Genomic DNA, 27248 nt, shown 5'->3' on the forward strand with positions numbered 1-27248 from the left:
TGCCCGCAGGAGATGGAAACACAGGCTGTGCAGCGGGCTGGCCAGGAATCTCAATACACACCAGTGGCATTTCTCCTCTCGCACTCGGCCTTGATTCTATTGACATTTGTTTGAAAAACTACACAGGCAATTCTTGCTTAGCATCCTGTTAATCTCTCTGAAGCGAGAGGGATCCATACGAGGTTAACCGATAAGGGAGAGCTTCAAACCCTTCCCATCCCTCTCAGAAGCTCCTCACTGGTAAAAAAACATGATTGGCACATGTGGGACCTTCTAATGCCAAACCCATGTTTCCAAATCAATTCCAAGGCAGTGGACTAAATGTTCAATTCATGCAGAGAAAGATTAGGATAGCGTAGCTATTAAAATGCACAGTGTAAGCTTTATCCTTCCCATAAAGCACTGCAAAGCGCACGGCTCCCCAGGGAATTCACTCAGCATGCACAGAAATAAACAGAGTAGAGGCGAAGATAAAACACCAGTTTTGAGTCTTTATTGAACTTCCATGGTACAGACCACACTTCTACAGGAATGCTACTAAAAGCACGAGCCACGCATGAGGCCACCATCACTATGTCTGTTGTGGAAATGTGTGTCAGTGGAGGGTTCATGTCTCAAAGCTGCTTAGAAAAGTTGCCAAACGCACACTTGACATCTGGCTTTGAAAGGTTTCTATAAGACATCTCTTCACTGATAGATAAAATAGACATTTATAAATAATAGATTTGGAGTAGCTCTCACAGATGTCCTAACTGTGTACATGCAGATTCACTGGAGAGACAGAAACGATGCTGCTTGATCCACTTTTCCCCCGGTGCCGCGAAAGACGGCGGAAATACAGTAACTTGATCAGGAAATGATGGTTTGGCTTTTCCAGATTTGGGATTCTTGGCTTTCAGGTGGGGGGGGGGGAAGAAATCCTCGCTGTGGCAACATCAGTCCTTTGAGTTCTCTTTTCTGTAAAGACGTCAATCTGTCTTTGCTGCGCACCATCCAGACACCAGTGGGACTCATTGATTATCAGCAGCAGTGAATGCCTCTTCTATCCGTTGCCATTTCCGATATTTGATCTCCGCCACTGGAAGTACCTTAACGCCTGTAACACACCTCTACACGGTCCAGCGGGAACAAAGGCTGCTCGCAAGAGGCTCCACAAAGAGGTGCACGTCAGCCAGATAATTAAGAGAACAAATCATGAGGAAAAACTGAGACAAAACCGACTCTTCTATACTGCAGGAGGGAGGGGGGGGGGGGGGGGGGGCACACTATTTGCATTCCAGGCGCCTGAAGCGGGGAATAAACAGCAGTTTTTGGAGCGTGACATGTTAAACGCATTGCCTGGTGGCTACAGCCGTGCCAAACAGCTTTGTGAAATACCTCGTTCTGTGTTTGGAGATGCTTTGAATGGCTTTTTCTTTTCTTTTTTTTTTACCATTTGTAAGCCAGATACAAGCCCTGCTATAAACTGCTCTGAATTGGAGTGTCACTTCATGAGGGAACAGTCTCCTGGACAAGATTTAACGTTGTGTGTGCGGCTGAATCACTGAAAACAGTTGTGGAAGCACAGGTAGGGCATTTCAGGGGTAATGGGATGCTGCGATGGCTGTTAAAACGGCTTGTTTGTGGATTAGTCATGGCAGGTCGATGCACAGAGCGGTGGGGAAGCTTCGGGAAGCTCGAGGCCATTCAGAGGATGTAAAACGGAGCAGGTGACAGTGACGCAGAGACACGGACAGGAATTCAGACCCAACAAAGGGAATAGGAAAGAAGTATAGCAGGAAGGACGAGCAGGAAGATGAGTTCGGGGTTTTCAGACCTCAGGGAAGCCACGGAGTTCTGTCATGGCTGCACACCTGGGATCCCTGAATTCATTTCACAGTTTCAGAGAAAAATAAGAACAGCACTGCGGGCACGTCCTCTGGTCGTGTTGATGCTCCTCCTCGGGCCCCGTAGAAATGTTTACCATATGGAAAAACAGTCACCTCAGAGGTTCACAACTGGGATCCTGACACAGCAAGAGACACAGACAGAGAGGAGTGAGAACCAGGATTGGAGGAGGAGGAGGGGGGGGTGATGTTTTGGAGCCCTGGTGACGGGAGGAAAGACAGAGGAGGAAGACGGAGGAGAAGTGGAGCAGAGAGGCCCGAAGCTGAAAAAGTGGTGTACACGCAAACGGAAAGCAGCATCACAGGGGACAGATAGGAGGGGTGGTGATGGTGAGGGGGGGAGACGGAAGAGAGAGAGAGGAGGAGGAAGGTGTGGGGGGAGAGATAGAGAGGGGGGGGGGGGCACTGGAGTACAGCTCTGTAATTGTCCTGATTGAGAATAACTTTAAATACCCTGGAATAAAAGCATCATTTGGGGGACGGGGGCTGGCCGCCTTACACAGGCCCACGATGACTCATCTGGAGAGAGAGTTTAAAACACTGATACATCTTCAGGCCTGAATGCTCCACAGAGAATAGCACTGCTGTCCAATTATGGTCCGTGTACATGCTTACAGTGCACACACAAGGGGTAATAAGGCTGCTTCACACAGACACACACATAAAAGAAGTTCACCTGAATGCAGAGGTGCACAGTGACACACACATGCACACATCAGACTCATAGACTACACACAGACACAAACACACACAGTCTCTGTGTGCAGGCGACTCATTACCTCTCCCTGTCGGTGAAGGAGGAGGAGGTGCTGTGCAACGTCTGCCGGCTGTCCTCTGAAGCGAGGGAGCGAGGGAGCGCGAGCGTGAGGGGGGGCGCCACGCCACGAGAGAGCGGGGGTGGAAGCTGGGAACAACTGCGATCATAACTGGGAGAGAAGAGTGGTCCAGCGCATAGATGGAGAAAGAGAGAAAGGGAGGGAGGAGGAGAAGGAGGAAATTGAGATTTGGGAAAAGAGGAATGAAATGTAGATGTAAAGGATACAGAGAGAGAGTGAGTGAAGAAGAGGGATGGAGGTGGAGGGGCAGAGAGATGAGAGAGAAAAACGATGTGAAAAGAAAAAGATGTGAATTATCAAGGTAAACGAGACAGGAATATATAAATAGAGTTTAAATGACAAAAAGGAAAGTTGGAGTTTTGAGGGAGAGATAAAAGTGAAAGAATGTGAGAGCAACAAAGAAAGAGAGAAGAGGAGAGGGAATGGAGGGAGATATTAAAATTGGAAAAAGGGATGGGGAAATTAAAAAGAAGGTAAAAGAGACACAAATATAAATAGAGATCAGATGGCAAAAGGAAAGTTGGTGAGATAAAGGTTAAAGAAGGGAGAGAGAGAGGGGATGGAGGGTGGAATATACATATAAGAGAGAGTGAAGAAGAGAGGTGGAGGGGGAAAAGAGAGAAGAGGAACCGGAAGGATGGAAAAAGAAAAAGATTATTAAGGTAATGGAGACAGGAATATAAATAGAGATCAGACGACAAAAAAGAAAGATTAAATAAAGAAGGTTAGAAAGAAAAGAGTGAGGAAAGGGGATTGAGGGAGGAATTGAATTTTAGGATTTAGGATTTAGGAATAAGAGGAATAAAGAAATAGATGATAAAGGAAAGAATAGCAAGAAGGAATGAAGAACAGGGATGGAGGTGGAAGAGAGAGACCCAAGAGGAAAAAGAGGGATGGGAAAAGAAAAAGATTATTAAGGTAAAAGAGAGGGGAATATAAATAGCGATCAGACGACAAAGAAAGAAAGATTAAAGTGAAAGAAGGTTAGAGAGAAACAGCAGGGAATGACGGAGGGAGCGGATGAAATGAGAGAAGACACACAGAGAAACAGATACAGAGAAGAAGAAAAAAACAGCAGAAAGACAAAAGACAGAAGGGGAGAGAGAGATGAGAGAGAGAGAGAGACGAAGGAACACAGTGAGAGAGAGCACCAAGAACAGCCGAGCCATTTAGCATCAGCGAACACATTACACTGCCACTGTGAGAGAGAATTAGTGCACTCATCGGACTCATTAAAACACTGTCAGAGGGGAGAGGGGGGAGGGGGGAGCGAGGGAAGGGGAGGATGGAGGGAGGGATGCAACAAGGTGAGGCGGTGGACAAACGGGTGACACGTCGGGGAGCCGGCGGGCCTTCACTTCAAGGGGTTGAGGCCCATAAGAATACTTAAGATGCACAACAAAGCTGCTCCCGCCGCCTCGTGCTCCCTCAGTAACACCTGTCCTCTCCTGGCTCGCCTCCACACACACCCTGTGCAGCGTGAACACACACAGCCAACGCACAAACACACAACACAAACAAACACACAACACACACATGCACAGTCACGCTTGATGACATTATAGCCACACTGTCGATTTTAGGGCCGGGAGAATCACTGAGCACATATGCCGCTCTTCTATACTCATAATGAAGTGGACGGGGGCCAATTTCCACTATAGGCTATGACTTCGGTCCATCTGCACCCCCCCCACCCCCCACCCCCATCTAACACATGGCGTTATTTACACATTTATGACACTGAAGCACGTGGCAGTGTATAGAGACGAGCTGCTGCCATGTCTCCAGTCTGAGTCCCCCACAGTTTTCACTTTAGTGAGGCCCTCTGTGGAGGAGGCCATCGGCACGGGGGCCTGGTGAAGTAAGTAATCTAAACAACAGTGGCAGGCCGGTTTCAAGAACAGAGAGAATGGTGGGGAGGGGGGGCTGTTATCGTGTATCGGCTCACTGCAAGCTGGAGGATTATCTGCGGATCTGCAGCCGGACTGGCGGCGCTGGGAGAGATAGGAGACTGGTGAGGGAGATAAGAGGAGCGCCGGCTGTGCAAAGACAGGCCGCGTTAGAGAGCGAGGCGATGGAGATAACTGGAAGTGAGTGGAGAACCTGGAGGAGGAGGAGAGGGGGGGGGGGGACACACGATGTATACCGAGAGAGAAATCAAGAAAAATGTGAGAAAAGAAGAGGAAGGAGGCCTACATGGAAGGAGGAGGAGGAGGAGGATGAGGAGGGAGATAATGGAGGAGTGTGGGAGAAAAAATTGAGATTAAGAGAGAGCGTGGAAAAATGGGGGATATCGGGGGGGAACAAATTATACAGACTCAGGCAAAGTGTGATACAACAGAAATGTGGGTGAGATGAGTCGATAAGGGGTATACAGTGGGGGGAGGAGGAGGGGCGGGGGGTTGTAATAGGAGTATAAATGGCGAGGAGAGCGTGAGATACAGGATGAGACTGCTAGAGAGTCCCCGCGGTTAAATAAACCAGGTGTTATTGGTTTGATCAGCAAAGCGTGGAAGTGCTCCACTACATCACAGAGATGACTCCCCCCCCCCCCCCCCCCCCACCATTTCCAGCTAATGGCCATGTGTGCAACAAGCGCTACAGCAACATGTACAGAGGCACCCCCACCAACCCCAACCCCAACCAAAACCCTCCATGTTCACATGCTCTGAGAGGTTTAATGGCCGCCGGGCTGTTGAAGCACATTGACACCAGTGAGACAACTGATCAGGGTTTTTTCTGTTGTTTTTTTTCCGCCACCGTCCTAATGGCCGGACTGAATGTTTAATCGTTGCCACTCTAATGGCGCTAAATGACACATCTGTGCCAACTGTGACTTTCAGGAACACACAAGTCATTAGTAAGCAATTACTCAGCTCTCACTTCGGGGGGGCGGATATACATGTGGTGGAGCCGTGGTCGTAATCATGAGTAACAGACAAGACAAGACAAACGTGCACCTGTGGCCCAGTCCGTACATTCTCATCTTGACCCATTAGAGTCCCCTCTTCTCCTTAAGTCTCCAGTTCTGATTCCTCTCCGTCACTGATTCTCCTTCTCTAACAAACCGCTCAACAAAAGGACAATTCTCTTTTTTATCATTTTTTTAAGAGGTCTGAAAAACTTTAAATAACTAATAATTAAAAGAAGAAATCTGAAGTTGGAAAAAGCTTTAATTTGTGTGTTCAGTTTGAAACCCGTCTGAAAAATCCTTCTACAGTTGAACTCAACACATCCTGTTTTAATTATTATTATATTTAAAAATTTAGCTCATTCCAAGCAAACATAATCTAGGAGGTCTGCAAAATATTTTCAGATCAAACTCTTAATCCTTTTAATCTTAAAAGGGAGAATTCCGAGATACAAAATGCCGCCATATTGACGGAGGCAGCTCCCACAGATCTGCACCTTGTCACTAACTTTTACCCTAGAAGAAACTAGGATGTGTTTCCTGTCCTCTTCCTGCTCCGAGCACTCACACTTGTTGAGGGCTGCCCACCCCCCCCCCCCCCCCCCCCCCCACACACACACACAAAAAGATTTGGGAGGAGAGTTTTGGTTCCTACCAGAGTTTGGCTATAATGACGACAGCCGTCAGCATGAGCAGCGAGGAGATGGTCACGGTGACGTAGAACTGAGGGTCCACTGTAACACACACACACACACACACACACACACACACACACACATTAATAATCTCAAACCGTGACCATTTCTAATTGTATCCAGAACAAAAGAAGAAATATGGTGAAACCAGCTGAAACATGAAATTGGATGTGCACGGCTCTGGCCTCCGACTATAACACAAATCCCATGACGTCTTCCCTCTATCTCGCAGTTTGACGGCCAGTTCCTCCGTGTGAGTGATGAGAACTTTATTAGGCATTCCCTGCCACAAACTCAGCAGGGTGTCAGCCTTCACCCGGTGACAGCTAATTCCCTGGAGGACTCCTGGTGTGTGTGTGTGTGTGTGTGTGTGTGTGCGTGTTCATATGAACTGCAGCTCACGGCCACCTTGATTTAAAAATCCTTCATGTGCATCCCCTGATGCCCACCTTCCTCAGGCTCCGTCTCCTCCGCCTCCGTCCCTCCATCCTTTCCTCCCTCCTCCTCCTCCCTGGACCCCAGCGGTGTCTCCTCACGGGGGTGAACGCTTGCACCGGGATGTGGCCAGGCCTCGGACGGGGCGGTGCCGGTCTCCTGTTGACTCCCGTGATGCTGCAGGGGGTCAGTTTGGTGGCCCGACAGGAAGTGGTAGGTCTCGTCCTCCAGCTGCTGTGTGGGACCCCAGACCACCGCCCACAGAGGCGTGGGTGTGACCTGGGCGGTGACGGACAGCTGGACCGGCAGGGCGTCCACCTGCTCCTCGCCCTCGGCGTCCTCCCGGTTACAGGTGGAGGGCTGTGTCACCAGACCAATCAGGAGGAGGGAGACGAGGGCAGTCAGTCGTGCGACAGGAGAGATGGAGCTGGAAGAGAGATGAAGGCGAGAAGAGATGAGAGGTGATGGAGTGACAGAGAAGTTATCTGAAAAAAATGTGCTGTCCACAGGCACCCTGCATGACCTCCAGCACTCAGACATTGATTCCCATGCCAGCCATCACTCACCATGACATTTTATGCATCTGCACCACACACATCCCTCCTCCACCTCACAAACTATTCATCTTACCATCTCTCCATCGCTTCGCTCTGTTCACTGAGACTCTGCTCCTCCGATCATCTCTCTCTGTGAGATAAGACAGAGGGGCAGGAGAGGGATAGAGAGAGGGAGAGAAGGGGGAGGGTCCAGCTTGTTTTCTCTCTCTCTCTCTCTCTCTCTCCATCTTTTATGTACTGAGATAAAAAGCATGTAAACATAGACACCAGCACTGGTACTTTCACAAAGCCAAGCTGTCATCTGCTTTCAGCAACAACAAACACACGCCCGGGCTACAGCAGGCTTTTAAAATTTTAACAGTCAATTGTGCGCCACATGTTCACACAGATCCACATCTGCATGCAAAAAAACACCCTGAAGTTCATTGTCTGTTCTGCTCCCTCACACACACTTAGAGTGCACACACCTGAGCACGGCACATTAATCATCATTAGAGGCGTCGTGCACGGAGCCAGCACTCTCTATGGCACTTTGGGCAGAGAGAGGCAACTTCCCCGTCTGCACCTAACTGCCTAAATGCCACAGAAATGTCACTCATCGACACACAAGCAACGCCGGGAGACAGACACACACACAGACACACACTCTCCAACACATATCGGTCATCATGCCTACCTCTGTCAGTGGAGAAAGGGAATGAGAGAGGGAGGCAGAGAGAAAGGGGGAGATACAGAGAGCAAGTGAGGAGGGAAAAAAAGCATCGGTTGCCTTAGCGACTGAGACATGTAGAGTCTGCTAGAGTACAAGAGGGGAGAGAGAGCAGTGCGGGGAGGGCAAGAGACTGTAGGAAAGAGATTTAAATGCTAATTATGTGTGTTTTTATAATATGAAAAAAAAAACGGGTTCAATTAAATGGACGCGGAGAAACCGAAAATGAATCTGACGAAAGCAAAACAGAAATGAGACTGAGAATGACATTAATAAGCAGATTTTTGAAGGCGGGAGGTTAAAAAAAAAACAAAAAAAACCCCTCTTCAATTATGTTTTTACAAAAAACATCAAGGACACCAGAGAGAGCGAGAGAGAGACAGACGTACGGACAGCAGAGAGGAGGAGGAGGAGGAAGGAAGGAGAGAGGAGCGAGGGGAATAAAGAAGGAATATAATTCAATTTCCATTCATTTACACAGGATGCACCGGCGGAGCGGGGGGTGACGGGCTGGTCAGGCCGAGATCGAAGAAAGACAACGAGAGATGCAAATGTGGAGGTCGGAGTCACAGCGGGACGGCTTTATTGTACATGGAAAACAAATATTTACATAGAAAACAATCTGTCCCTCACACATATGTACACACACTTCTCTCCACCCATATGCTCCCCCCCCCCCCCCCCCCACGACACTCAGTCTGTCACACTTCACACCCCTGCACCCTCCTTCGCTGTCACCCCCCCCCCCCCCCCCCCCTCATTTCCTCTCCGTGGCTGCAGGCCGTGGTGTCCTCAGTGTGAGAAACCAGGACTCACTGGAGGACGCAGCGCAGCCACGCACCGAGCCCTCCAGCCTCCGCACCATCACACTGTCCGTCTGCCCCTCCATTGTTGACATCAACATCATCATCATCTTCGTAATCTACAGATGACAAGGGAGGTTGGGGGGGGAGGGTCAGGCAGATTCTTCTCCACATGCATCATCTCAAATTGACATGATGGTGTAATCTGCGATTCCACAGTTAGTCATCAAGTGTGTGAGTCAATGAAATGAGGAGGTGTGAAATTGCACGCGTGTGTGTGTGTGTGTCCTTACCATCAGTCTCCTCATCATCTTCTGTTTCTTCTTCTGATTCCAGCGTGCACGAGTCCAAACGACTGTCGCTCTTCACCGTGACGTCCCCCCTGTAACATTTAAACCCACAATTAATTAAACACCTATTATCAACAGGAGTGTGTGTCAAGCTCTGTTAAATCCCAGCGTAGCTCCAGGATTAGCAACTGACCTCACAAGAACTAATGAATATTCAAATACCGAATATTATTCAGCATTTGTTAGGCTAAACTTTCCTGAGCAGGGTTGGCGGGAGTCGCACCCACCTTTGTTTCCCGGAGCTGGGGAGCTGCTCCCAAACGATGAGGCCGCGACCTCCCGTGACCCACCGGTGGTCTCCGCTCCCCGTGGCCCACGCCGCGAAGCAGAGGATTCTGGGAGCGTCGGGCCAGGTCAGAGAGGCCAGGTAGCGACACTGAGGCAGAGAGAACACTGAGGAGGGAGCAGGAGACGAAGGAGGTTAACAAAGGAAAACAAAGTGGTTTGGATTTGATCTGAAGTCCTCCATTGTGCTTTGGAGTGAAGTGAACGACTTGTGGCTGCACACGGTTTACTCCGGGACTCACAATTGAGACCGCTCTCTCCATTTGCCAGATCATAGCAGGAGCCAATTAGGAGGCCTCCTGGCTGGTGGACACAATCTGTTACCCCGGCGATGCTGCTGTGATTGGTCAGTCTGGATGTTGTTCCTGTGATAATTGAACAGATGTTAGGTGGAAGGATTATGCAAATGTTCCTCCGTCTACTTTCCCTTTTCTTTATTTCGCTCCATATCTAACACGCACACGCACACGCGCACACGCACATGCACACACACACACACACACACACAGTCATTCCAGAGCTCACCAGTCCTCCAGTGCAGGATCTTGAGCCAGGCTTGACCATAAGCCAGGAACACTCTGTCTCCCCGCGGGCTGAGGGTCAGACGCCCACCCGGCCCCCCCCCACAGCCCGTCACCTGGCCGCTCCAGTGGTGCAGCAGCCTCAGGGGGTCTCGATCCGAACACCGGTTCTCCCACACAGACACCCCCCCCTCCGCCGAGCCGCTGAACGCCAGCGGACCCTGAGACTGTGGAGGGCACGGGAGACACGGTTGTCATGGCGATGTGAGTCTTCACCCAGTTTTATGTGTGTGCACATGTGTGTGAGTGTGTGCGTGTGTGTGTGAGAGACAGACAAGAGTGTGTGTATGTTTGTGTCTAAAAAGAAAAGAAGTGTGTGAACATTTTTCAAAATGTACATTACTGTGGTGCTGTTGGTTCTAAATGGATTGTGTGCTTTGCATGATAAACAACAGAGAGGAGAACAATGATGCGCTTCGCTTTAGTGCTTCAGGCATATTTTGATGACTGCAAATTGAAAACCAAAAATTTGAATATGCAGCTGTGGATTTCGATATTCATAATAAAAAAAAAGGCTTTTTGCTCAGAATCTGTACAGTGTGCTCTCTAAAACTGGCCGAGCTTACATCTCAATAAATATCTTTGATTTCCTTTTGAAAGCAATAAACAAGGACAGCGTGTGTGGGGGGGGAGGCGTGTGGAATGTAGCCGTCTGATTTCCTGAGCAGAGGCTTTTGCACAAATTAACAACCAAGACTTCTGAGGCTACTTTAGCAGCTTTAACAGGGAGAGAGAGAGAGAGAAAGGGAGAGAGAGAGAGAGAAACAGTGGTGTTTTTGTGTCAGACATCTTGTTCTAAAAACAGGCGGAAAATGGAAACAGCTTGAGCATCCTCAGGGCAGACTGTGTCACTGTGTCACGGCCAGCGGGTGAGTGACCCACCCACCTGGATGGAGGTGACTGCTTCCTGGTGAGCGTTGATTGACTGGCAGTTGTCGAAAGTGTGCCAGCTCCAGGCTTGAACTTTCCCCCCGTCTGCAGGGTGACAGAGTGTGAGGTTAACATGTGCCGACAGGCGGCTGGCAGTCATTATAGCTGGTCACGGTCAACCCACCTGAGCCTGACTGCCTAAACTGTGTGCCTCCATCTCTCTGATTCAGCCTGATAGCCCTCCGCTACACTGACTAACTCACTGGCAGATGATGCCACTGTGGCAGACTCTGCCAACCCATTAGTAAGCATATAAGACACACACACACCAGTATAAAATAATGCATTCATACCAATATGCATGTGTCTGCTGAAAGAACAGACTGCACATGTACGGTGATCGATGTCCAACACAAACACAAAGGTATTGGACAATTTCAAATGCCACTTGTTCAATCGACTGTGCCACAAGCTGTTAGTTTTCCCACATGCGCCATAGTGTCCACACAGACACACACCTGATCCGGTGATGATGTAGCCGTCTCCCTCTGGCACGAAGCAGAGCGCCGTCACAGCGTTGAATGTGTAGATAGACTTAACACACTGCCCTGGAGGTAACAGGAAAATACTAATTTAATTGACAAGTCACAGCCCACCGGTCAGCCAGAGATACATTGCATACAAAATTAACGCACAGACACACACACTCACACAAGCACAGGTTTTTCAGACAGAGCCCTAAGGCACCTTCCACCTTAATGTACAATATCTGTGTGTTTGTGTTCTGTGGTTGAGTGTACCGATGTTCAGGGCCCAGATCTTCACGTAGCAGTCTGCCGAGCCACTCAATATAAACCTCTCCTTGTCGGACAAATCCAGAGACCTGGCTGATGAGAGGGCAAACAGAGACAAAAGAGCGGGAGGAGGCAGAGGAGGAGGAGGAGGAGGAGGAGAGAACAGGGATCAGAGAAAGGGAGACGGAGGAGGACAAAAAGATTAAGCTGAGGAAGGAAGCTGTAAATAAATGATGATGCACAAAATGAAAAAAGACACCGCTTGCAAGAAAGACGCAGAGAGAGAGGAGACGTGATTTAGAAAAGGAGAAAAGAATTAGTCAATGGGCGCCGCGTTTACATAGTTCCTCTGAGCTGCATCATTTATAGACTCTGTGTTTTAAGTTGGGGTCTCGTGTTTAGGAGGAGGACCAGGGGGGTCGCTGGAGCTCAGGTGATGGAGGGCTGCCTGCTCCAGACAGACAGTGAACTTTCCCAAGTGTCTAGTGAGGTTATCGCTCACTGGGCCTGATCTGATGAACTGCTCCTATAATTACCAGACCGCGGGACACAGGCATTACTCAGCTCTAGTCAGCGCACATGGACCAAAGCGTGTGTTTGTGTCTGTGTGTGTGTGTGTGTGTGTCCTCACCTAGCCTCTTGCAGTATTCAGGGGGAGGTGCAGACAGACAGGTAACCCCACCAGTGTGGCCCCCAAGGTTCTTCTGCTCTGTTGCCGTGGGAACGTGCCACACCTTCACCGTGGTGTCTCGGCTGCGGGGGGGGGGCAGACAGATGGACAGAGCGAGAGAGCGAGAGAGAGAGGAGATGTGGGGAGATAGAAGGGGAGTAAAGAGCAGGTGAGGGGAGGCAATAAAAAACAAGCAAAGTTAAAAGGCGTTTGACATGAACCACAGGAGGATTGAGCCCGAGCGTTTGAGGCGGAGGAAGAAAAAACAAACACGTGTCAGACGGCGAGGGAAAAGGAGCGGCAGCGTCTAAAGGGATGAATTAGGTTGAAATGTTCACTTTGCACATCCATTATGCAAATGAGCGCCTCTCTTTACCTCCCAGAAACCACCAGGTTGTCAACCGCAGCCACGCAGGTGACGATGTCGTTGTGACCCTCCAGCAGCCTCAGGCGAAACCTGGACTTCTCCCAGGAGGCTTTGAGGGATGCGAATTCCGCTTCTGTGCAAAGAAATGATTTATGCAATTAGCAATGTTGACTCACCAGCACCCCGGCTTGTTACCCTACACAGCTCTTCAATATGGATTAGTCTGCCCCTGCAACGTGTGGAGCTCGTTTAGCTCCAAGGATTGCAAAACGTTCTCCCGTCTTCAGGGAAGTAAAAGACACCTTTTGGTTTTTTTTCATACTTGTAGCCCACGTGGGATTGTTAGGACTCCTCAGGGCAAACATGTGTAATCTGATTTTAGATGTTAATTGCAAATTAAGGCATCGCGTGGTACTTTCATCCCTGCCTGGGATCAACCCTAATGACGATCCCTTCAGCCGTGTTTCTTAATTATTCCACCTTCCTGCCGCCGGTGCTGCTCCTCGTCAAAGTCCGGACAGCCTCCGGACACCTCGGCCGGCGCCGGCTTCTCCCGTCCTCTGCCCGTCTCCGCTCCTGGCCTGGCAGCAGGTGATGGCGTTGTCTGAGCTCTGGGCCGCTCTTCTCCCTTCGGCATCTTGGAGGCTGGAGGCGTTTGTGATGGAAGGGCCCCAGGAGCATCCTCCCTGAGCCAGTGTGCAGAGGAAAAAGCTGAATGAGGAATCAGGATGCAAAAAAAGTGCACACAGCGTCCTCCTTGACAGGGAGCAAACCTGTGGAGGATCCCCAAGACCCACACAGACAAAAGCAGCATTTCTTAAGGAGCTCTGAGTCTCTATAGGAGAGAACAAACATCCACACTGGTTTCAGTCATCTGCACAAAGGCCTCGAGTGTCTTTAACAGAGAGGACGACATCCCGAGTGATGTTTACATGGCACATTAGGAATTGTAGACAGTTGCCAATTCCTTAAAGCGTGACAGTATTTGACCTCCAGTGTGTTCGGGAAAGACATACAAAAACATCAAAAGCTTCAAAGTGAATGTTGTTGCTTTTGAAGAATTATGCTCCCAACCCCCACACACACACCCCACGCACCCCCCCCCGGTACCGCTCCCTCACTTCCTTACACTTGTCTTTTCATCTTCTCCTTTTTTCCGTCTCCCACAGTCCCCGGAGTTTGCTGCGGGCCAGAAAGCTGCAGCTGAAGCTCAGCCAATCTGGAACGCAGCTCCGCCTTCCTGGAGATCTGAGAGGGAAGGAGGCACGAGATTGGTTGTGAACCAAGCTGCTCATTCCACAAGTTGCTTATGTGCTCAACCAACACACTTGGCTTGTCTTGATAGTTATTAGACCGCAACTGGCAGCATGCGCCGTGCTCCTGACTGATGAAATATGCATGAATGAGTGAATTAGGCATGTTAGCCTGATATGAAACGGCTGTTGTGCGAAGGGAGCGCACCGCCACTCGCACAGTGTTTACTCACTTTACTCCGACTGTGAAAACAAATGTGTGATGTGTTTAAAACCTCAGTAAAATAACCCAGCTCGTGTCATCAGGCTTCTGTTAGCTGGGACTGAGAAATTACAAATTTTTAACAGAGGCTGTGATTGTGGCGTTTTCATAGAATTTGGACATTTACTAAGAAGGAGGTGTCTTTTGATCCTGACGATCAGATGTTTGGCGGGATTCACCCATACAGGATTTGGTTTGGCTTTGATTTTCCCATCAGCAGCGATGGTGGCAGAAGTATTTAATATTTACATGTTGCAAAATAAAAGTACATACGTATTATTGGCAGCAAATTTGGTTTTAAAAGCAAACATCCAAAGTAAAAGTATAAATTTGAACCCCTGTCCGTGGTTAAAACATTATTCAATTATCAATATTGATGCATAATTGTGGCACCTCAGGTTGGTCTGAGCTAATTACAGCTAACGTTATCTGTATTAATGCATCATTACACTGGGATTAATCACATTTAAATTTAAAAATCCTAATCTGGAAAGTCACAAGTAGCTACAGTGTTCAGTTTAATATTGTAGAGAAATAAGTGCAAAGTTTCCCTCTAAACAAAAGAGGCATCAAATGAAAATACTCAGGTAAAGTACCACACAATTATACTTGACAGTACATGTACTTGATTACAGTATTATAAAGTATTCTCTGGTAATTTCTACCACTCTTTGTGAGTCTCCAACTTAATGGCAGTGTAAACCCTTGATTTAGACTTCTTGATGAGAAGATAATCCGTTGTGAATATTGTTCAATGTGACCTTATTTATTATTCATGACTTCATTCTTATTTCGTCATATACTAAGTTAACCATTAACCATCTCTGCCACATTCTCCTGAGCCTGACGTGTAGGAAACCCCTTTCCTGTTTGGTGAAGAAATCAACTCAATATTGAGATTCTGCTTTTAAACACACTGGAGCTTTCCTGAAGTTCCCGCTGATTCTTTTCTTTTCTGACCCACTTTTCTCAAGTTGTGAGAATCTGATCTTCTCACTTCTTCAGGCAAATTATTTCAAATTCCTGCCTCTTGATTAGATCACACGTCATTCTTCTGATGATATTAACACTGTTATAGCGAGTAAGAAGCCTCGTTGTAAGATATCTGCATACACATCAGCTTTATGTGATCACGTGAGCTTAGCTACTCTGCACATAAATATTATAAACCACGTCAGATGTTTGAATTATGAAACTCTCCTTTGATCTTCTCTGAAGTTTTGCACTGTGTCTGTGTAGTGAGCTGCAGCTGTGACCTGTTGTTACATGTCCAGGATCTGCTCAGCTGCTCACAGTCAACGACACGAGAAGAAGAAGTTGACCCTGTACCTTGATTCTCTCCTCTGGGCTGAGACTGATCTTTATTTCCAGATTCTCAATCTGTCTCAACTTCTTCTGCAGCTTCCTCACTTCCCCCATCTGAGCTTCTCCACAGGCGAGAACCTACGTGTTCAACTGAAATGACCCGAGCCTCGGCGTCAAATAAACATGACGGTTTAACTAAATAATAAATAAAAAAGGGTAAATGAGTCCAATGTATCACACAGATCCTCGGCGGTGTGTGAGGAGGACGTGTCGCCGGATGTTGACGATACGTTAGACGTGTATAACTGTCTTTACACCGCCACCGTGTGGTCACTTGAGGTATTGCCTTGAAAAACGTGTTTCTATTAGATATAACTGTAAATAGTTCGAGTTTAATTACCGGGACATGTGTGAGTTGGGGAGAGGTTGTGGTTTGTTTTTTATTTACAAGTCAGGACCTGAAAGTGAGTCTGGCTCGTGCGTTGATCACTGGAGGGCACAAACTGTGCAGCCGCGATGCCTTCAACTGCCACTCTGTCAGCTCGTAATTGTTAACTTCCACGTCGTAAATGCGACTTGAGTGTCAAATCAAACCGATAACTTTTTCTTTGGGTAGACTTAGCGCTACTTTAAACCATGTAACAACTTAAAAAGGAGAAAAGGTGTTGTTGGAAGTGTATTTATACTTCACACAATCGTGGAAAGTTTGTTGCAGGCCACATTTTCATTCACACGATTGATTAATGTGCAGAATAAAGTTTTTATAAAAATCCAGAAGAAATACCAGTATGATTTCTCACCCACCATGGTCACATCACATTTCTTGTTTGCCTGACTAATATGTGGATGTTTTTTTGTTAAATATCACTAACTGATGTATTATAATGCGTAAGATGTATTACATATATTATGTTGCTGATCGAACAATATTAATCAATGTTGGTACTAAATCGAAATTACATATTCATAATTTAATGAAAAAAAGAAAAGTGGACTGAATAAATGAATAATTAACGTAAGAGAATAAACTGTGGTATTATAAAATAGATTTGAAGGCCATCGAAATTACAAAGTGTGCAATTGCAAAAAGAAGACATGGCATGTCATTAAAATGAGCTGAGCTTTAAAGGTTTATTGAATTTCTTATTAGTTACATTAAACATATTACATAATATACTTCGGGATAACATTTTGTCAGCTATGAAATAAAATGATCCTTTATTCATCCCACAAGGGGGAAATTTGCTGTTTTCCAGTAGCAATAAAAACAGTCATAAAGCAGATATTTGTAAAAGTTATAAATAAGTAGAAAGGCAATTTAAGAGCAAGGAAATATAAAATAGAAGTATAATGGAAATAATATGTACAGTTTAAGCAGAATATATACAGTGTAACGCATTGAATATTAGCATTAGAACTGCACAGATAGGAATCAGTGTTTAATGGATAAATATAGTAAAAGAAAGATTGTCTTCTTCTTTGTAATCTGATGTATGCATATTTTATTTTGCTATTACACATGTCAAAACATGTACCTCAGCACAAGAGACACCTGCAGGTCAAAACATATTTGATTATTAGTTGCATAATATCTGAATATCTTCAAACTGAACACTTGGGGCTCTCTTATCATATTTTATTCAAATTTAAATATATTTCAAACAATCATTATCACCATTATGACACATAACACGATATTAAAAAAGACAGCGATTGGCAACAGCAGGAAAATATCAAATATATAATAATATAAACAAGTGGTTAATCTGGTGAATCATAGTTTAAAGGTCAGTGAGTAAGATTTATGTGATGGGATGTATTGGCAGCGATGGAACACCAGGTGTGAACGGGGTCTGTGTTATTTCCTACAGCACGTGAAGGCATCGTCGCTTTCTCCCATCACACCTTGAAGCTGAAACGTTCCAAAGAAAAACACAAACAACACGAACAAACACTTCCGGTCACATCTGGGCAGTTGTTCCCGCTCCGATCAGCTGACAGAGACACGAGTCACATTGATTTCACACATTATTTAACGAAAAAACGATCGGCTACCGGAAGTGGCGTCACAGCAGAGCCTCCTTTTGTCTGACGACCTTATCCGGAGGAAGTGAAGCTCAGACGAGGCCGCTGACCGGAGGAGAAAAAAAAAAAACCAAGAGGGGGTAAAAAAATAAAAAAAACTTGATCGCTTTGCAGGAATTTGGAGACGTAAGGAAACCGGGTCCGACGCGTCCCGGCGCACAGGAGTTCCGGGCGGGGAGAGAGACTCATCGGTTCCGGTAAACGCCGCCATCCTCCCCGCACTTACTTGTCTTCTTTCAGGCGCATTCGAGCCACTCTGCTGCCGCCTCTCTCCGTCTCTACAGCCGGAAGTGTGTGAGGATGGTCTGCGGGCTTTTTTTTTCTATCTTCGCTTCGGTTTTTTTGGTCCGATGTTTTTTTTTCCCTCTGGTTATTTTTCTCGACACACACTTACGCACACACGCAGACACTCACACACACACACACACACGCTGAGCTGCCTGCTAACTGTGATGATCGGGCCTGATTAACCACAACATGCGAGCAGCAGAAATGGAGTCCTGCTGTGGAGCTGCACTGAAAACATGTGTCTGATTGCCTGCTGTTTAGTCAAAGTTACACACGTTTTGTTCGTGTGTGTTGCTAAGAGCTACGTAGCTGGGCCGGATGTAAATAACACAACATTATTTGATCATTGTGAGTCCGCGCTCAAAACCACAAAACCAGGGGATGCACAGAAATGGAAATTGACCACAAACGATGGTACAAATAATCCGGGTGCAGGATCTCTACTGATGATTTATTAATATCCTGGTAGTGAGATACTGCTTTAGAACGATTATAAGCCGATCCTCAGGGACCAACAAGCTGTTTCTGTGTTTTAGGCCCGTTTTGTGTGTAGGACAAATTATAAAAGCAACATAACAGAATACCAAAAAAGAAGCATTTAATGAGATTAAAATAGATAAAGATCCACATGATTTGATCTCTCTCCTTTGATCATGCCTTATCAGTTATTAAATCTTATCAATCAGTCTACCTCTGTTTATCTCTGGTTTTTATATCTGAATCTTCCAGTGGGATCCAACAGGGCAGCATGGGCCCCAGAGCCACGCTATGATTTGGGCAAACTGTGTATCAATTCGATTTTTGACATCTGATTTACAAAATGTATTTTTTTTTTACATGTCATGGTAGTGAAATCGCAGATGTCAACAGCGGCTTCATTTGCAGGATCCTTTTCCAGGTTGATCACCCCCCACCAGTCATGACTTGTGAAAAGGGCCTATTGTAATTCTGAGTATGCACCAACAAAGTGCAATAACCACTGAATATCCTTCGAGGCCTTGAGGCAGCTCCCATCCTCATATTGCCTGATATTACCTATTACCTTGAATCATAAAGAGGGGTCTTATATTAAAACACAACTTTCATTATTCCTGCTGGTATTTTGATCATAAGGGATAAAGAACATTTAGCATACGCCTGCAGGTGTGGGACATCAGCAGACTCTCTGAGACTGCAGAGGAACAGCCCACTTGAGTATTTATTATTATTTCTAAATCATTTGGGTAGTAATGTTATATTATGTCGCTGGATTTTTAGGATCACCTAGCTAAAGCTAACGCAGTCGATACCACAGCTCTGCAGTAAAACTAAACCTCAGTTTATGTTTTACAGACACCCTGATTCAACTTCAAGGTCCTTTTTGCAGCTATAGTTTGTGCCCCTGTTGAGTTGTGTTGCCTTATACCAAAAGGTTTTTCTAATATTGCTGTCCACCACATCAGCACCATAAAGTCCAACATTTCTAAATAGTCATAAAGTCAGGCTCTGTTATATTTCTCTCCTGTTTACAGATCGATTGGGGCTTTAATTGCTTTTTGCTGTGGCCTGTTGGTTGTGTGCTTTTTAGGGCTGGCATTTCTGTCAAGTCAGCCAAGTTATTCATTTGTGCTCTTCTTGTGTTATTGCAGAAATGATGGAAGATTCTCATTTTAATTCGTCATATTTCTGGTCTCCCATCCCCACCGTGCCAGGACAGGTGAGACTGGGCAACACACAAATCCTCCACCTTCAAACCTTTTGCAGAACTTCAGTAGCCAGCTGGACCAAGTGTCTTTTGAAACAACATTGCCATCACTACACCACTCCAGGAGTCCGGCGAGGTCAAATCAATGTCTAATCAAAATCTCCTCCCTCCCTTTTGAAAGATTGAAAATGCCATGTTCCTGAACAAGGTGAAGGAGCAGCAGGAAAAGAATGCTTCTTTCCCTCCTTCATCGGCATCCCACTACCAGACAGCTCTTCTTACCTTCCCCACTAGTGGGACCAAGACAGATGGAGGAGGGCAGCTTGGTAGTGTGGCTCACCTCCACCCTCCTCACACCACCCAGAACATCACAGTGCTGCCGGTCCCCTCCACGGGCATCATGACAGCAGGTGAGTCCCCGACTGCTCAGAGAAACCTCTGGCTCGCTTGTTATTCCGTGTTTGATCCTAACCAAGTTGAATTCAGAATCCTAATCTGAAACAAGGATTTATTTGATGAGTACAACTTTAAATGTGTGCTACATGGAACCTCCAAGCAGCACTGTGGGCTGAAAGCACTGTTGTCTGTAGGATGAACTTCTGTTTGTGTCAGCTTGGGCTACATCCTCAGGGCTTCCCTCAAATAACGTAGCAGAACTTTACTTCCATTTATCGACCACTCAGGCACATTACCTGTCGCTAATACCTCTTTAAACTGAATTCTTGAGATTCCTGAACTTTAAGGACATGTTGATCTCAAACTCTACACCAAGAAAGAAAATTCTCCACAATTATCATCTCTGAATTGTTGGATGCAGCGCTGTCTGCATGCTCCTGTGGTAAAGTGTAATTATTTCTTTCTACACAGCGGGTCTAGTCATCACGACTCCTCAGGGAACGCTGGTCTCTCCCACCTCGTCCCAGTCGTTTGTCTCCGGTCATCAGGCAACAACCATGATCGTGTCTGCACTCCATTCTACAGGTGAGCTACACATAATGGCACACATGTATATAAATGTTAAAAATGTAGGTAAGATGCAGGTTATGCAGAGAATAGTGAAAACCTTAATAGAGCTTTCAACAGAATAAATAAAACCTTGCATAAGCTCACATTTTCTTCACAATAGATAATTTCCTTTCACTTTCTCTTTATACACGGGACCAGAAAATTGGGCCGATAAATTTCATTGAGCAAATGTTTTTCTTCAGAGCTGTGAGAAGTCATTAAAATAAATTGAATTGCATTTGAGTTCAAAGCACATATTGAAGCAAAAGTACCACAGTATGAGCAGCTTATACTTTCTCATCCAGGCTGTTGGTAACTTGTGTTTCTATCCTTTAAAGTAAAACCAAAAATTGTCCATATAATAGACGTGATGTTAAAGGTTGCCAATAACGTATCTGTTCTAGGAAGCCACATTTTGAGCTTCTCTTTTACATGCCTTTACCGAGTAATTGTCAGTTTAAAGAACAAAAGCAGCAGATCAGTAGTAAATGATTGAGACTCTCTGTGATGCAAGTCTATTTTTAGTAAGAATATTTTATCGTAACGTTCCCGCTTTTGATCTTGTCGTAGACAAAAAAGAAGGGGACGGGATGTCCCATGTGGTTGTGATGCCAGCGCCCTCGAAACGAGGCAGGAAGAAGAAGGTGACGACGCTGTCCCGGCTCGGCCCTGGAAACGAAACCCTTGTACTGGCACATCTCACAGCTGGTGGCCAGGTAGGAAAATAAGAGATGTAAATCTGAGATATACTGAACTGATAAAGTCATAAGAGGATTTGAATTGTCACAATCCAATCCATTGATTTTATCTGGACTTTTTATTTATTGTACTGTCTTGCATATTGTGAGGCATTTTGTAACTGTGTTTTTAAAAGTGCCACAGACATAAAGTTTAGCATATTGTAATCGGATAAGTGAGCCTTTTTATTAATTATTTATTTTTCTTATTAGGTGGCATCTTTGCAGCATCACAGTGGAGACCCATACGACCTATCAAATGAAGACGATTACCAGGGCCCGAAGGACAGCGCTAAGACTTACAGGTACGAGTTGCGAAACATAAAAGCAACAGCCGCTGTTTATCCCTGTTTCTCCTTGCTCTAGCTGTGGAATGCAAGCACACCTGTTCTTCTGTGTTCTGTCGAAATCAGCATAGAGTGGTTGTGCTTTTATAAGTGAACTTGGCGCTGCTGGATAGAAGCATCTGTCACACACCCAGACACCTCTTCTAAACACACCTCACTGCATGTTGTGGCAGAACATGCCTGCTTCGTAGTGGACAGTAAATTTCTTCTCTTGATGTATTTGTGGTACAAATACGTCAGTGCTACGTAGATGCTCTGTTGCGCACACTGGTCATGAACCTGCTCTCTGCTGTCCTCTTTGTCTTTACACAGCATGCTCTGTCAGTTGTGATCTCCGGCGCACTCTTGTGTCCTGCTCTTTCACTTTATATATTATATACGTACCTTTCCCTCCTCAATTTTCACTGATATCTCCCCTGACATCTTTCCCTGTGTTTATGTGTCCCTTACGTTTGACCGAGTCGAATTCTGTCTCCATCGATTTCTTTCTCTTACTCATTTTTTCTCTCCTTTTTGTTTTTGTCTCACCTCTCTCTGTCCACCATTGCCCTCTCTCCTTCCGTCGCCCCCTCCTTACTTTTCCTTACTTTTCCCCTCCTCTCATCTTCCCTTTGTTTTCTTGTATCTCCCTTTTTTTTTGTATATTTTTCCTTTCTCTTCCCCTCTTGTTCTTCCATCCCGCCCCTTCCCCCCCATTTCTGTGTCTCTCCGCCTGTAGGTGCCGGATGTGTGCGGCGACCTTCTTCAGTAAGTCTGATATGCAGATCCACTCCAAGTCGCACACAGAGGCCAAACCTCACAAGTGTCCTCACTGCGCCAAGTCATTCGCCAACTCCAGCTACCTGGCCCAGCACATCCGCATCCACAGCGGGGCCAAGCCTTACACCTGCTCCTACTGCCAGAAATCTTTCAGGCAGCTCAGTCATTTACAGCAGCACACACGGTACTGCAGACCCCCCCCCAACCTCCCCCGCCTTTTTTTCCCCCCTGTTACCAATCCCTTACCATATTCCCTGTCGTCTTAACTTGTCCTGCCAAATTCCTTCTTGAAGCCCACACTCGTGTCTTCTCCTTCCTCCTGGGGAAGAGAGCCGAGTGGTGTGCAGATGCATATTACACTGCCATGTAGATATTGGCTCGCATGCTTCCACTTCCAACCAGAAGTGACCTTTTCGCGAAATTAGAATTCAAATCGCACCTTTTCAAGTCGGGCTTCATCCATAAAAAGATTTTTCATAATTTATACACTAATCAAAATGGCCATTAAAAATGCATGGCACTCTTATACGAATTGAAACAATGAGAATATTTGACCTGTTCTTTACTTTTTCATTTGTGTGTGTGTGTGTGTGTACAATTCGTGCCTTTTGTGCAGTTTTTGCTCTTTACACCTTTGCCTTCTCTCTGCATGTTCTGTCATTTCCTCTGCCAGTGCTTCTTCCACAAAAACACACACGTACACATTTAGAAATACATGCTGAGATGAAAACTTTGATGCAGACTTAGTTCCATTGAGCTTTCCCATGAAATCCATCATGTCGGCTTTTTCTGACTTTCTCCATTGAATCACGATGCTCAGTAGAAATCCTTTGCTGCCATGCTCTGCTTTCATGCTGTTGCTTTGTTTGTGGTGTCCTTGAATCAGTTTTCATTTCTGGAGGCATGTTGATTTTCATTCATGAATTCAAATTAATAAATCAAAATAAATTCTAAATGTAGCATCTTCTGTAAATGTATTTTTAATAGAAAGCGCCTTTTACATTTTAAATAACTAATTCTAAAAAGCTGGTCCTGAAGTATAGGAGTTACATTTTGTAGATCTAGTCGGATGTTTGTTATCGTATATTTATTTATATTTTATTTTACTGATGTGTTTACAAAGTGTCCAAACATGTTTTTAGATACTTTCCTTTGTCAGGGATGTATGTCATGAACGGTTTTTAGAAACGTATGAGAGCAGAATCTGTCCAGATTATCATGTGTTGTTTTCTTTCCCTCAATCTGCCCTGATAATCCTATGTTTCCTCTCTCTGTCTGCCCTCATCAGGAATCACACAGAGTCAAAGCCTCACAAGTGTCACCATTGTACCAAGTCTTTTGCCAACTCTAGCTACCTGGCCCAGCACATCCGTATCCACACCGGAGTGAAACCCTACACCTGCTCCTTCTGTCAAAAGTGCTTCAGACAGCTCAGTCACCTTCAGCAACACAACAGGTAGGTCAATCACTGCTCTTGGGTTTCTCAAGTGTCTCTTCATGTCTGTTGTGATCACCCGTTAAGCGATAGGAGTCGGTGCACATACAAGTATTTGTTTGTTTGTCTTTTACGTACAGGATTCACACCGGAGATCGACCGTACAAGTGCACTCAACCAGGCTGTGAGAAGTCCTTCACGCAACTCTCAAATTTACAGGTGTGAAAGATTTTAGGTGTCTGGTCAAGCACTCCACGCCATGTCTGTTATTCCCTGGAGACTTAACTGTGACTATGACACTATTTCATACAATTTGTTTCTCAGTCCCACCGACGTCAGCACAACAAAGACAAGCCCTACAAATGCACCAACTGCAATAAAGGATACATAGATGCGGCGAGCCTGGAGGTGCACATGTCCACACACACTGTCAAACACGCCCGGATCTACTCCTGTGGTCTCTGCAACCGCACTTATACCTCAGTAAGACACCTTTCTGAAGATAATTTCTACATGAAACACTATGAATCCTGTCACTGGCATCAGACACCTGGCAGCTACTTTACACTGTGTAGTCATGTGTACACTGTTTCTCCTCTACCTCTCCTCCCCTCATCTCAGGAGACGTATCTGGTGAAACACATGGAGAAACACAACCCGGACCAGTTGACCGCATCGGCAGTCGTGGCAGCACAGTCGGCACAACAGAACCAGAACCAGGGCCAGGCTGGAGCTCAGAGTCGGGTAGACAGCGCAGATGGGGGATCGAGCCGCTCTGGGGGAGCTGGAAGCGGAAGAGCGGGTGGAGGCCAGCAGGGACTGAGCCAGAGTAACTACCCTCAGACAGAAAACATCCCCTGTCCGTTTGACCTTCACCAGTATAAGACAGTGTCTGCCAGTGACCTCCAGTACAAACCAGTCAGCGTGGCTGACATTACTTCTCACAAGGACTTATGTCTCACTGTGTCAGCATCCACCATTCAAGTAGAGCACCTCAACTCTTAGAGGTGATGAAACAAGGGAGTGTGGGAGATGTGGAAATTAGAATGATTCAAAAATGCAAGAAATGGAGGATGGCGAGTCAAAGGATCAAAGCAATACTAAGATGAAACAAGAACTTTTGGTCATGTGACTGTGCCTGAAAGATGGCTTAAGGCAGACAGGACACATTATAATTGGGACACAGAATACGGGAGGCTATAATTTTGATTTATTTTTTTAGTTTGTCTCTTATTTTCTTTCTGCCTTGATTGATTTGTTTTCATTTTGCTTAGCCGCCCTGTCTTAGTATAAAGTGCATGTAAAAGCTGCAATAAAGTATGATTCAGTCCATCACAGTGATGGTTTTACAATAGGAAGGGAGTCAAAGAAACAGTTCCTCTGTTGTTTTATCACCTCCTGCTCTTCCCTACAAACACAGCTTTGGCCATAGCAGTTTATGGTCTCTCTGTTGATGAAACTGGCAGTTAACTGTGAAAGTAAATTTTTATACTTTCATACAGTCCTTACAGTTTTTACTCTGTGTGACCTGAAAAGGGATTTAGAGGTTATTTCTTTTTAAGGAAAGAAGATATCAATCATGTGTATGTATATATATACACACTACCAGTTTATAAATATTGATTCTGGGATTAAATCCATTGAACCTTTTCAGACCTACTGGCAGGCCTTCACATGACATTCAGGGGAGCAATGCGCCAGTTCACGTTTCATGTTATCCTATTGTACTGCTTTGTGTGTATGTCCTAAAAGTTATGTTACAAACATGTGTACTTGCTATTATACTACCACAATAACATTTATAATACTTCTTTATAGACATACTGACACATCTGAAGTTTATGGGGATTTTCTGCTTTTAATACAATAAACCCTCTGAAATTTTCTCATCAGCATATTTGTTTTCTTCTGTCCCAGTTTGCTGCAGTATACAATTGTTACTGTCATGCATTTACACCCACATCTTTGACTTTATCTGTCTTGTTGTTTGCACCCTGGTTCCGACTCATCAAATTATCTTTTTCGTTCCTGACACATCTGTTGTATTGCTAATCTGCATATAAAAATGAGCCAACATTTTAATTCACTAGATCCAAATTTTTTATTTGGATCTGCACTCAACAAGATAAGACTCATACGATTGAATGGCTTCTTCCCTGACCCATACCTCATCCTTCCACCAAGTACTGTGGTAATCCTGTTGGTATTATTTGCTTACAAACAAGCAAACAAGGGTGAAATATTAGAAAAATCCCAATCCCAGTTTCCCAAAGCTCTAGTTTTATGGTCATTACAAAACATGAGGTACACCAGCAAAGAACGCCAGCATCTAAAAACTAAGCAGAAGCAGGAAATACATACGAATAATTAAGGCTGTCAATATATGTAGTAAAGTAGAAAATACAATGGTTTTCTCTGAAATGTGTATCAAAAGCAGCATAGAATGACAAAGACACACACACACAATCATTTTTCCATCTTCTTCCTGTGCTTAGTTTCTCATGGGAATTATAAGGTAATCCAATCCTTAATGTTTATAGTGCGGCGTGGCCTAGTTGGTAGGGTGGTCGTTTTCCAACAAGAAGGTTCAATCCCCACTCTTCCGCCACTGCATCTTGCCAAGTGTCCTTTCCAAGATACTGAACCTCTAACATTGGCAGGACTTCAACTACCAATATCAGACACTTTGTAAATTAACTCCCAATAGCTTACACTATGTAACTTTACAGACATAAATAAAAAAAAAATGAATCTTGCGCAGTTCACTTCTGCGCAGGAGGTAAATAAAAAAATTAAAAATATATAACAGAAAATAAATGAAAAGTAAATTTTCACCACTTTTTAATTTCTGCAAATTTTTTATAAGAGTCTCAGGCCCGAAAAAAAACAAAACAATAGCATCTCAAACAAGAAAAAAAAGCATGTAGATTTAAAAAGGTGCTTTTGATTGATGGATAAATATGAGTTTAAATATTTAAGGGTGATTGCACATACAAGAGTCACTGTCTGCCTGTGTGTGCATCTGTTTACAGTACAAACATTTTTGGGGAAGGAGTGTCGGAAGTTACGAACAAGAAGTGTGTAGTGTTTGGTGGACTTTAATAAAGTTACACATAAAGAGAGAAGTTTCCTGTCGTCTATACGCGTGGACGCTACAATATGAACGTGTTCATCTATTAAATTCATTATTTGTCATTGAGTTGCGTTCAGTTCATCGTTCTCATAAAAGTGAACGTGTTCAATGAACGCGTTCTTTAGCATTCGTTCATACACAACACTGGCGGCGAGTGGGTTGTATTGCAAAGTAGAACTAAAATGATCTTTCACATATATTTGACA

The 27248-nt window shown here is 45.3% G+C and overlaps 3 protein-coding genes across 6 annotated transcripts; 1 reads left to right on the forward strand and 2 right to left on the reverse strand.

Annotated features, from left to right (window-relative positions):
- Nucleotides 1-1249: 1249 nt before the first annotated feature.
- Nucleotides 1250-8287, reverse strand: pianp (PILR alpha associated neural protein). Of its 2 annotated transcripts, XM_062400061.1 has the most exons (5): nt 7394-8284; nt 6778-7190; nt 6289-6367; nt 2666-2812; nt 1250-2005 (listed from the first exon to the last, which is right to left on the reverse strand). In XM_062400061.1, exons 1-5 carry the CDS (start codon nt 7402-7404, stop codon nt 1984-1986), a joined length of 672 nt encoding a protein of 223 aa, XP_062256045.1. In that variant the 5' UTR covers nt 7405-8284; the 3' UTR covers nt 1250-1983. The 2 variants fall into 2 exon arrangements, with proteins under 2 accessions (XP_062256045.1, XP_062256046.1); XM_062400062.1 differs by lacking the exon at nt 2666-2812 and having other exon boundaries at nt 7394-8287.
- A 499-nt stretch (nt 8288-8786) lies between these two features.
- On the reverse strand, nt 8787-15864 carry si:ch211-154o6.3 (uncharacterized protein LOC563854 homolog). The gene is made up of 13 exons (XM_062399963.1): nt 15594-15864; nt 13879-13997; nt 13230-13435; nt 12759-12882; nt 12344-12465; nt 11719-11805; nt 11437-11526; nt 10935-11023; nt 9993-10215; nt 9710-9832; nt 9410-9575; nt 9126-9214; nt 8787-8951 (listed from the first exon to the last, which is right to left on the reverse strand). Exons 1-13 carry the CDS (start codon nt 15681-15683, stop codon nt 8842-8844), a joined length of 1638 nt encoding a protein of 545 aa, XP_062255947.1. The 5' UTR covers nt 15684-15864; the 3' UTR covers nt 8787-8841.
- Nucleotides 15865-17665: 1801 nt separating this feature from the next.
- Nucleotides 17666-25794, forward strand: znf384b (zinc finger protein 384 b). 3 transcript variants are annotated; one of them, XM_062399953.1, is made up of 11 exons: nt 17666-17851; nt 19571-19638; nt 19808-20036; nt 20494-20607; nt 21202-21347; nt 21582-21673; nt 22434-22658; nt 23763-23930; nt 24050-24128; nt 24234-24392; nt 24531-25794. In XM_062399953.1, exons 2-11 carry the CDS (start codon nt 19573-19575, stop codon nt 24912-24914), a joined length of 1662 nt encoding a protein of 553 aa, XP_062255937.1. In that variant the 5' UTR covers nt 17666-17851; nt 19571-19572; the 3' UTR covers nt 24915-25794. The 3 variants fall into 3 exon arrangements, with proteins under 3 accessions (XP_062255937.1, XP_062255936.1, XP_062255938.1); XM_062399952.1 differs by having other exon boundaries at nt 24234-25794; XM_062399954.1 differs by lacking the exon at nt 22434-22658.
- The last annotated feature ends 1454 nt before the right edge of the window (nt 25795-27248 follow it).

Source organism: Platichthys flesus, chromosome 11, assembly GCF_949316205.1.
Source record: "Platichthys flesus chromosome 11, fPlaFle2.1, whole genome shotgun sequence".
Lineage (NCBI taxonomy): Eukaryota > Metazoa > Chordata > Actinopteri > Pleuronectiformes > Pleuronectidae > Platichthys > Platichthys flesus.